Raw genomic sequence first — 11,912 nt, 5'->3', positions numbered from 1 at the left:
TAGCCATCAGAAGGTTCCTGCAGTGCTCCCCGAGTTGAGGCACGAAGCCCTCACACCTTTTCCCATTATCTCAGTGATAAACACCCACACAAGAAGTTTACTCGCAAAAAAAGTACATGCAAAATTTCTGAATGCCCCAGGGTCCAACAGCAAGTAGAAAAACATAAAATAAGATGGGGCGCTGCTCCTGCCTCCTCATTTTAGCTATCATTTTGGCACATGCCAGAACATTACCCCAAGCAAAACATCACCGACTAATGAACAAGGATTTGCATGCAATTCCAGCAGTGGGCATAACCACAGGCACTGATCAGTGCAAGCTATTCCTTCTGAGGATCTTCACAAAATCCATCTTTGCGCACCAGCTGCACAATAAATGGCAATGACATCTAATGCTATTTGTATTTTTAATTGGATTATCAACTGACAAAATAGCTGATGTTTCTGCACAAAAACATGTTTATTACATTGATGCCGAACTGACTCAGAGCACAAAGATGCTTTGAAGTTTCTGTCCTTGATCAGCAGATTCAAATCCCTTGGTGCCAGATAGGCGTAAATGCTAGCCAGTCCCTTCCCAAGAGTCAAGCTTTGACTGTCTCTCCTGACAGCAATAACTAGTCATGTACCAATCAGATGTGCATCCTTTCCAACAATGGCTTTGCAAACACCCAGAGAGTATCCTTGGATCTTACAACCTTCCAATTCCAGAAATCAGGCTCTCCAGAACGTGAAGATATCCTCAGCTTCCCCTAATGTGCAAAAACCTTTCAGAAATGAACGCTGGATTTAAAAAAAGGGCAAAGCTAAAATAAAGATGGAACTGCAAAGTACAAGGCGAAATTATTTTTAAAATATCTTTAAATGTTTCTATTTTTATGTGCAATGTATTCTTTCATGCTCTTTAGGTCTACCTCTGCTCACTTTAAGATTAAACTAGCATTTTTGCCAGCATTTCATCTAAACCCTGCTCTCTCTCATCTAAAGCAACCCTTCTCCCTCCCCACCTGCAGGCAAGCAGGGATCTGGGCCTCACAAGACTACTGTGGCGTGGGTGTTATTGGCTGTCTGTTTTGGCAGCCTCTTCTCCTTTCTTCCAGCTCTGTTTTGAAACACAATCTAAATTTAAAAAAAAAGGGAAAAAAAATAAAATTAGACATTCCTTCTTTTTGTACTCACATCAGCACTCCTGCTGCCGCAGTGTAAAACACGACTGAAAGGAGCAGCACTATGCAGGTTGGCCCATATAGACCAAGTGTTTGGCAAATGAAAAACTCCTACTCCAAGAAAAGGTGTGTACTTCAGGAAGGCAGGAAGGGCAGAGGAAGGCAAGAGGAGAAAATGAAAGACGAGAAGGATGAGAGGACTTCATGAACTGTCTCAACAGGGGGAGTGGTGGGAAGAGAAAAATGTCTCTCCCAAGCCCGCGCTCTCCCACATTTAACAGCACTAGGATCTAACATGCAATTTGGACTAAATGACTAATTCTTTCCTGTGGATTGAAGTATGTCAGCATCCCTTAGTTGTTGTTTTTTCTCTCCTTCTTTAACAATGTATTACATAACATTCTGATGCACTAATTACCATCTCATGTCATAGCAATTTTATTAAGAGCTTATACTTACAAATACCCATTCTGAAAAGATTTCAGGGTTTTTTTGTCATTTTCTCTGAACTACGCTTCTCGAAGCACTGGCAACACGGTCTGATGCTGCCTAATGCAGCTTCCAGTAACAAAGCGTCTCTACACAGCAAGCCCTACAAGTCAGGCATGGATTCTTCTTGCGTTTAGTCTCAAAGACTTGTAAACAAGTTACTTTTAGCACACTATGCTGATAAAACACTGGTAACACAGCCCTGTTAGGTTCCTGTACCTGCTACAGGTCCAATTCCAGAAGCAATGCCAAGAGAGAGAAATTCCTTTATAGCAAGTAATGGAAAATTTGTTAACTATTCTGCAGTTAGTGTTTGCTCGTTAATATGGTATCATCTTGCCAGGCAAGACTTGGTACCATGAAGTATTTTTCCATATAAAATTGCTAATGCCATCAGGATTGTCCAAATGGATAATGATCATCATCATCATTAAAAAGATTACGTGGTAAGGAAAGTGATTACAACAAAGTCTGAGTAGAAGGATTACTAATCACAAGTAGAATCCTGGTACAAATCTCATTCTTCGTATACAAGAAAGGACACAAAACCTTTTAAACATAATTTATATACATTTATGGCTTTATACAACAAACTGTCAGGGATTGTTCTCGTGTGTCTGTAGAAGTACATCAGGCACTTTTGCTGAAAATATCCACGTATGAATTTTAATTCTGCAATGTGACTAAGTCAGAGCAGTGAAGCGTTGAAGAGCTGTCACACCACTCACAAATAGAACTAGCAGTATGTACATGCCAATCTCTCGATATTGCTGGTTTGTGGAACACCCTCAAAAAAGGAGGCCAGTTTTAACGCCGAGTAATTTGCTTTTTTGCTTGCATAAACCATGCTTCATTTTACATTATGATTACCAAAATAATAATAATATTGAGAATACCTTATTTAAAATCAGTCATAAATTAAGGATCCTGGCAATTTCACCATGAAAATAGGAATTTCAAATCAGTAAAAAAATAAAAAAGTACTAACATACATCCAGTGGTTTAACAAGTGCAAATTTTATACTGTTTTATAATTGGTCCAATTTTAACTTCTCTTCTTAGGGATGCTCTGTTGACTTAAGCCAATAATAAGCAATATGACTTTTGCTTATAAGTGTAGGCAAATTGTCAGTTTATCAAAGCAGAGCTTTCCAATTAATGCATCTACTACCTAAACATGTATCATATAGCTATATTATGGAAACAATACATCTTTATATTTAAAATATCTGAACAGCTCTATAATACAATAAACTTTTAATAACAGTACAAACCAGAGAAAAGTCAAAAACAAGGCTGCATAGGTAAGATCATCTGCACAATTCACAAACCAATCATTTACAACAATTCTGACAAACTAAGTTACTCCAGAAACTTGGCACTTTTACTGAAAAAGGATTTATTACTCGAGGTCACATAATGTTTGTTTTCAAGGCCGACAACACGCCCCTTCACCAGACTTCACAGTATTCCAGACTTACAACTGCAAAATATTAGAATGGCACCAAACAAACAAACAAACAAACAAAAAAAAAAAAAAAAAAAAAAAAAGGAAAAAAGTAAAAAACTAAACCAAAACAAACAAGAAAACGATCACACAGCCCAAACCTGTGATTATCTACAACTGCTTTCTCACAATACTTACAGGGGTTTCCTACAAACTGTTGTAATTAAGGAACGGCTACATTTAGGTTACTCATATATAAAAGGAAATGAAGAAAATACCTCTATACAGGAAGTTATACAGTAGCAGTAAATAAAAAACAGGAGGTATATTGTTAAATGTAGCATGTTCAGCTGTAACCCCATGGAGTTTAGTATTAAGATGCTTGCTTTGCATGCAGAGGTGAATTTTACAACTGCTTTGCCCTATGCATATCAGAGCCCATTTGGGAGCATTTTTGTACATGCAGCAGAAAGAAGGATCTCCAGAAACTCAATGTGAACCCTCTTGCTTGCTCCACTGCCAGGATTTATTGTCACATTTCAGACACTACGAATTCGATGGTGAAGATGCTCCTAGAGATATTTGCCTGTGAAAGCAGGCAGCTTCATTGAGGCTTCAGAAATAAGAATATTTCATTTTGCTCAACAAAGTTCAGAGACTGATTTCATGCTGGGGGAGATCCTGTATCACAGGACAGCTCAACATCAGCCTCTGGAACAGCTGACAACCGTAGTAGGATATGTAAAAAAGTAGGACCAGCTGTAATTGGTAGTGATAAAAGCCCAAGAGGGAGCTAAATGCTAGCACATCAGTAAATACATGGCAGAGCCTTAGGAAAGTCATAACAGGATCATTAAATATATGGCTTGTTACTAAACTTAATTTTCTTGGCACATCCCATTTCTTTCTCCACCATATGCCATCACTACAGGGAAGATAAGTTTCAGTTAGAATGTTTTCCAATTGTGGGTTTTGTAGACAAAAGAAAAATCTATGGAAAAATATTTATTTGTCCCCTTCTTCACAACAACCAGTCCTAGCACAAAAGATGTTCATCCTGTCAGTGCATAAAAAAGCTCCAAGGATTTCTCTAACACAGTGGTGTATAGCAACCAGTGAAAACTTAGGTGAGGCCTCTTATCCACACATCCATGAAAACTGCACCGTGCAATGTCAAAAAATCAGAAACCATTTATTCGAGACCCAATCCTGAAAACACTCGGGTAGCTGTCAGTGTGCCTATTCCAGCAAGACCAGGTTTTCCCACAGGAACAAGGCCTCTGTCATTAATGCTCTCCCCTACCCTCAAGCTCATCTATTTGTATAACTTCGCAACTTGCTTTATCTTTCTTATGTAAAAAAAACCTAACGTTTTGTCCTAAACCAGGGCATGACAGAAGTTTTAGCCTACCACTCAAAAGTAGCACTTCTGCCTCTTCGACTGTACTGCTTGACAACAGGAACACCAACAAACCCTAAACCTAGCACTAATTAAGACAAATTTCCATTTTGTCATCAATTTTACTAAAATTGATAATAATATATGAATAAAATGATGAATTTCTCCACAAGGTCCTGCTCTTGAGTGCACAAACATTATGAGACCTCCGTGAAATAAATATAAATGTGAAGCATTGTACAAGCATCTAACAATGAATACTTAACACTTCGTGGTAGTCAGAGTTAAAATGATAGTAGAAGCAGATGACATTTCTAAAAATGCATATATAAAAATGATTAAATATTTCCTAAACATAAAGTTGTCTATATTTATACATCACACAACAAAAAAGGGACAGAAATGTTTTGTATTCAAGATCCTTATTAAGCTTTTCCTTTATTAGCACTCCCAAGTGCTAGGGAAATTTATAAAAACATGTACTTAATCCAGTTAAAATACTGTACAAAATGAAGAGGTTATGAATGCTGCCAGATCTCAGATATTTTTTTTATCTTTTTTAGGTTGCCTATGTAACAAAAGTAGACTTTAACTATAAGAAAAATAGCTTGGAAAGTATTCCAAAAATCATCTTAAGTCCAACAATAGTCATTAGTCTGACAATGAAATCCAAATATATTCTTGCATAAATTTACATGAATACAGGTAACTTATCAAATGGCATTTAACCTACTGTTTGCTTTGAATAGTCAGTGAGTTTATTAGGATCATATTTAACAGGGTATTCTGTTCCCATATGAAATGTGTGGCAAATTTGAGTAAAATAATGCAGTTCGTACTGTGGCAAGGCAAGTCCACAGTTTTCTCAATTCATCAAAACACAGGTAACATCAGTGAAGGTTAAACTTACTTAGGGCATGAGACCATCACAGTATCCTTACAAAAGTCTATAAATTTTTCTTGGACCAAAACAGATAGTCTTAAAAAACAATTCTTCTTCTACAGATCATACTGTACAAAACCGAAAGCACAACATGATGTAAGTAAGAGTCTTTGCTGTGATTACATGGTGTAGTGAATTTGGCACTTCAGAGTAATGAAATTTCCAATGGCACAGTTCTTATCTACAGCAGCACATAACCTGCAAATCTTGGGCAAACATCCTGTACAGGAAAATACTCTGTCTGCTGCCAACTCTGATGAAAGGAAGAAAAAAGACAAAAAAAAAGACCCCCAAGAGAAGCTAGTGCATGCGCACAGCTTTGTCAGGAAAATTAAAAAGGAAGGTGAAGGACATCTTTGTACTGCTTGTCTCAGTTTCTGCTGTCAGACAAGTCTGGAGAATTTAACGGTAGCCTGGGTAGAAAGAAAAAAAACAACAAAAAGAACAAATTAACACACCAAAATATTAACTCTACTAAAATATGCTCAAACTAGCTCTAAGTTATCTTAAATGGTGGGAAAAATAGTATTTAGCAATTGCTAGCTACTAGCAATTTTTTTTGTTTTAGGTATTAATGGCAAAACATTAGTGCTCCACATGAAGTAACAGCAGTTGGTACATGGCAATCCTAATGCACCGGTGCAAACTAACAAAGGGCTGGGACTTCACATGCCAACACAGAAGACCACCCAGATTTTATGCATTTTGACATCTCTTCCCTTTAGCAGTTTTCAGATTGATTATAAAAAGCACAGCTTACCTCCTACTACCTCCTAGCCTGACACCCAACTGTGTGTGGTTGTCTTTACGCTGTGCTGAAAACTTTGGTTAGGCAATACACTGTCAAAGTTAAAATCTAATGTTTCTCCATCCATAAGGTCATTACGGATAATTGACTCCATGTCACAGTCCAACCGTTCAATTAACATGTCATCTAAGTCACTGGGAAGCTTCTCCTGGTGGAGGGAAACAATTCCCACTCTTCCGTAGCCATTGCAACTGTTAACAGGGGCATACGGGTTCATAGCATTCATCTGCATCGGGTGACTCATAGGCACTTGTAACGAAGTCTTCACTGTCGACAAGCGATTTAGACCTGATGTATGTGACATGGTGTTCACTGTGTGTGACAAGGCACGACCATTAACCGCAGGTGTTGGCTGGTTATGTCCTTGGTGAGGGCGGGTGTTAGGGTTCATCATTTTGTTGTGGGGTGGTTGACTGCCATAAGTTGGCATCACCGAGTTAGCAACCATCAGCACATTTTGGCCCAGCCCCCTGCCACCAGCCTGGGAAACACCACTGTCTACTGATGCCAAGATATCATTGTGTGGTGGAGAATCGGAAGTCAGTAACTCCTTCAGAAGCCCTGCGGGACAGTTAAATTGGCTCATCGATCCATAGCTTGATTTACTGTCTTGAAGAGTCTGCATAGGAATCTGGGGCAAAGAGTTCATGCTAGCTTGAGCATATGTGAATTTCCTGTAGTCTGGATTTGGTGAACCTATACTTGTGGTCGAGGATGCAAACGAGTAACCTGGTGTTTGCTGCATCAGGGTAGCAGATGAAGACTGGGTTGACACAGTCATTGACGTATTAGGTGACAAGAGATTAAGGTTATCCAAAAGATTCTCCATGTTCTCAGAATTACTCATCTCTGAAAGGCTGGGTAGAGTAGAAGTCATTTTGGTGGCTGATGATGGGTATACCATGGAGTGCACATCCCCATCTCCAAGGTCATCTTGCTCTGGCAAAATAGGAGAAAGTCTTCCACTAATCGTACTAGCATTAGAGCTAGTTCTAGGTCGAAATGTACTCCAGTTATCAAAGTCATCGTTACTGTGAGAGCTGGGGCTTGCAGGCCACTTCGAGAACTGTGATCCAGGGCTGTCACCATTTCCCTCTTGACCAGACTGAAGGGATGCTTTTTTCTTGGCAGCTCTGCCTCTGCTTTTGGCAAACTTGCTATTGTTATCCATGGAAGCCGCTCGCCTCCTAGGAGACTTGCCACTCTTTCCTCCTTCAGGATTGAGCATCCACCAGGAACTCTTCCCTGTTCCTTCATTCTGCACTCTGATGAACTTGCTGTGCAGAGACAGGTTGTGACGGATTGAATTCTGAAAAACAAAAAGGTGTAAGAAATAGAGAAAACACACATCTTTTATGGCATACTAAATATTTGTCACTGCAAATATGTTTTAATTTTGTTAGAAAACATAGGGCTAATCATGAAATGGGAAAACATGCCTGTCTGGAAACACCTTTTATCAGCTCACCACACAGAACTGGCTGAAATGAGCTTGCAATGAGTTGCTATGTCAGTTTGACTGTCACGTGGCCCAATCACATCTGGCACTATAAAAAGTTAAACACTGAAGGAGCTGTTTTGAAATACAAATTCCTCATAAAGGAGACAAAATATACTAGAAGGCCAAGGAGATGACTGAAGATCTCATTAACAGCTTCACTCTAACAAATGAACCTGATTGCATTTAGCAATTTACTTATTTTTCATTATTTTACACGAAGTTTGGGAATGCTAGATCCAGTTCTGTGGTCCTTACAATAGGTTCTCACATTGCACATCCTTAAAACCCTGCAAACATGCCAGCCTGTGATTATTGCCACTGAGCATTAGTAAGGTTTATATTATTTGTGTTATGTCAGAAAACATATATAGAAAATCAGTTGAGGATTAAGTTCCAAGTTTTATAAATGAACATCACAAATTACCTAAGAAATCATAAGGGAGAAAGGAATGCAAACAGACAAAAAAAAATATAGACGAAACTGCATTTAAAATCTCAGTATGAAAACCATCTCTCTCCTTCAAAATCAACATCTTAATATGTGAAGTTGATTCTTCTAATACCCAAGGGCACAAGATACCTTGTGCTAAGACTGACCAGAGGTACTGAAGCTTTTCATTATCTCCTCAGTCACAAGTTTCATGTTTCGTTCTTACATACAAAAACAAAAAAGAAAAGAATCCCAAAATCAAACCTCCAAGCCCACAGGTTGACCTGTTAACAAGAGACAACCGTTTGCATTACCAAGCTGTAGATAAACACTTTTTTTCTTCATGCAATTTTCTGCTGAGCACATGTAAAGAACATTGTATCAACAGAAAAGCTGTCCTATATTTTGACATAATTACTAACAAAAGGTCTCAATCTCAAGGAGTGCTGAAATATGCAGCCATACATATTGGTAGGAAGGTGGGATGGTAGCACAGTCTACATGGGGACCCATGGTCTGTGCTAGGACTGCAGCTCATGTAGAGCAAGTAGGAGGGAAACACGAAACAACACATAAAATAAGTAAACCAGAAATGAGACCTCAGTGGCAGAGAAATTAGTGAGGCAATAGCTGGCCTCCATTCATAATCATTTTTAGCATGTTGTCTTAAAAATAAATTTGGGGGAGCAAAACCAGAAAGCCTTTCTAGAAAGCAGTAGTAAAGTTGATCCTGCCAACAGGCCATTTATCTCAGAACATTAAATGGCTGCCAGATCTACAAAAGCCCTGGCAGCACATCAATAGACAATCAAAAGTTCCGTCTTCCCTGTTTTCCTACCTTCCTCCTCCCATTTATCTGAATTTTCTTATTAATTATCTGTTTTTAACCTGACACCCTGGACACACTACAGCACCAAACTGAGAAGATGATACAGCTCACGGCGCTTTGCATGCCTTGATAGTCAAACCAGAGAACAAGGGACACAGCCACTGCTCTGGTCTCTGGCTGCTTTTGCTGTATTTCCCAACCCTATGACAGCAGCATCTCCAGAAATGTCTTTCTTCACGTTCTCTACCCATTCTCCTGTGTACATTTGCTTTCTCGAAGATGCCCATCTTTCCCCATTGCTTACCCATCCAGCTGACAGAAGAACAGGAGCAAAGACCATAAGGAGGCATGCCAGGTGAAGCTAGCCATCTCATGGTGCCTGGCTCAAATCAGGGACAAGAGGCTCAAACTCCCTGCAAGGGCCATGACACGTTGTGGACTACAGGAAACCATCCAATGAAGGCCTGGCCATCTGCAGAGCTCAACAGGAATGGTTACTCTGGGGTTGAAGAGGAGACCTTCTGCAGATGAAGGCAGCCAGGCAGCAGTGTCCTGAGAATACCCCCACAGGAGAGCAGCTTCACCCCCAACAGGGGCACAAGGCGCTCTTTGACAGCAGAAGATGACCATGGCCTCATGTCCAACCAGGTCGGTGTTCAACAAGCACAGCAAGAAGTGAAACCATGTGCCTAACCTCAGAGCCTTTCCAGCCTCTCCTTCCCCTCCAAAGAACCATCTTTAATAAGCTATCCCAGTAAAACAAACACCAGTGATGATTTGAGGGCTCCCTTACTCAATTTAGAAAGGAAGCCATTCTCATATTAACTAATTAAAGTAGGACTGTACATCTTCACTGCAGGTAACCCTGCAATCAAAATCTCATCCTCTCTCTAGCTACAGAGCAGCAGGGAAGGCCTTGAAACTGTGTATTCACCAGGTGCAGCTCACACACTGGGAGGGTAAGCCCAAAGCATCTATCTTTGGACTTGCCCGTGGCCCCAAGGGCTGACCAAGAAGCCTTGTGAGGCTGGCCTGGCGCAGCTCGCTGTTTTCACTCAAGGGCCACAGCCGAATCCCCAGCTGACCCAAGTCCAGCTCTAGAAATGTCGCAAGAAAGTTGCTCTGTTGATTAAAAAACCTCCTGCACCAGGTCATCGCTTTTTTTTTACTGTATTTTGTAAACATACCCAGTTGGCTCAGGCCCACTGTTTACTATCAAAATAGGTATATCGAACACACAAAACACACCGGCAGAGAAAATACTGTGCTAAGGCTCAGTTCCTTCTTCTCTGCACCAGAAGAGTTAAATATTTAAGAAATCGCTGCTATTCCTTAGTCATCAAAAATGTTATAATCTGGTATTATTGTACTGAGGACATCTGAGGTCGCTCTTTGAGTAACAGAGCTGTCTCCTAACGCTGCCAGCAATGCAAAAAAAATTTTCCTAACAGGAAAAGGTTTGCGGCCCAGAGCTTGTTACATAAATTCCTGTTTTTCACGCAGCCAGCAGGACATTAAAGAAGCTATGATTTACTAACTTGGAAAAAGTAGTGAAGAGGTAGATCTTGTGAAAATATGCGCTGCTGTTAATGATGTTGTGTCTACAAATCTTTGCCAGACACAAACATGACCTGATAAAAAAGTATAGTTTCAGCAGTGGATCTTGGCAGCTGGAGGAGTGGCACGGCTGTCAGCGGGCAGGGTGTTCGGCAGCACCACCAGCCCCAGCATGCTGCGAGATGCTTTCAGCCATGGCTTTTGGTGAGACTTCGAAGCAAAGCCTCCAAAAACCTGGCACGAATGAGGCGAAAAGCAAGCAGCCACGTTCTGAGGCAGGTTTGCGTGCAGCAGCGACACGTGCCAGCTCGCTCCGAGAGCATCCACACTGGAATTTTATCAAAACCTCGTCAGGATGGCAGCAGGGCTGCTGCCACCTGTGGGGTGTTTCCTGGGATTGAGTTTCTGCCTTTGGATAAGGCATAGAGAGCCTCCACTCCTGCCTGGTCTGAACAGACTCTATGCCATATCTCAGCATACGGACCGGGAACTGTCAATATGCTTATCACTGCTCACTGATTTAAGAGACAAAATATGCAAAACCATTATCTGCTAAATGCAATGTGATGAGCACAGACCAGCTAATAAAACTTAAGAAGCCAAGAAAATGATTACATATTTATATTTTTCAGCTGCACTTCCAACATTTCCTACAGCTGGACAGCCACTGCTACAGGAATGCCCTTCTTGCTACTCCTCTAAGCAACAAGAAACCTCAAACTGCTTTATATTTTAAAGCAATTAAAGAAATAAAAGTCTCAGCCATTTAATCCCTGCGTGTAAATAGCTCTGCTGATACCTAATATTGCATTTCAACCAAGATACTCATACTAAAAAATGCAATTTAAGTTTAACCTAATTGCAAAAAAAAATCATAGTATCATAGAATAGTTAGGGTTGAAAAGGAAATTAAGATCATCTAGTTCCAACCCCCCTGCCATGGGCAGGGACACCCCACACTAAACCATGTCACCCAAGGCCTCATCCAACCTGGCCTTGAACACCGCCAAGGATGGAGGATTCACAGCCTCCCTGGGCAACCCATTCCAGTGCCTCACCACCTCCACAGTAAAGAATTTCTTCCTTAGATCCAATCTAAACTTCCCTTGTTTAAGTTTGAACCCGTTACCCCTTGTCCTGTCACTACAGTCCCTGATGAATAGTCCATCCCCAGCATCCCTGTAGGCCCCCTTCAGATACTGGAAGGCTCCGATGAGGTCTCCACGCAGCCTTCTCTTCTCCAGGCTGAACAGCCCCAACTTTCTCAGCCTATCTTCATATGGGAGGTGCTCCAGTCCCCTGATCATCCTCGTGGCCCTCCTCTGGACTTGTTCCAACAGTTC

The 11,912-nt window shown here is 40.7% G+C and overlaps 1 protein-coding gene across 1 annotated transcript in view; it reads right to left on the bottom strand.

Annotated features, from left to right (window-relative positions):
* Positions 1–753: 753 nt before the first annotated feature.
* The window catches only part of FOXO1 (forkhead box O1), a 69,735-nt gene continuing 58,576 nt past the window's right edge, over positions 754–11,912 (bottom strand). The window contains exons 2-3 of the mRNA XM_080614444.1: positions 6,205–7,561; positions 754–5,857 (exon numbers count right to left, since the gene is read on the bottom strand). Coding sequence (XP_080470570.1) covers positions 6,218–7,561 — 1,344 coding nt within the window. The 3' untranslated portion in view covers positions 754–5,857; positions 6,205–6,217. The remainder of the gene's footprint in view (positions 5,858–6,204; positions 7,562–11,912) is intronic.

Source organism: Psittacula echo (assembly GCF_963264785.1).
Source record: "Psittacula echo genome assembly, chromosome: 3".
NCBI classification, from domain to species: Eukaryota; Metazoa; Chordata; class Aves; order Psittaciformes; family Psittacidae; genus Psittacula; species Psittacula echo.
This window is presented reverse-complemented; position numbering and strand designations above follow the sequence as displayed.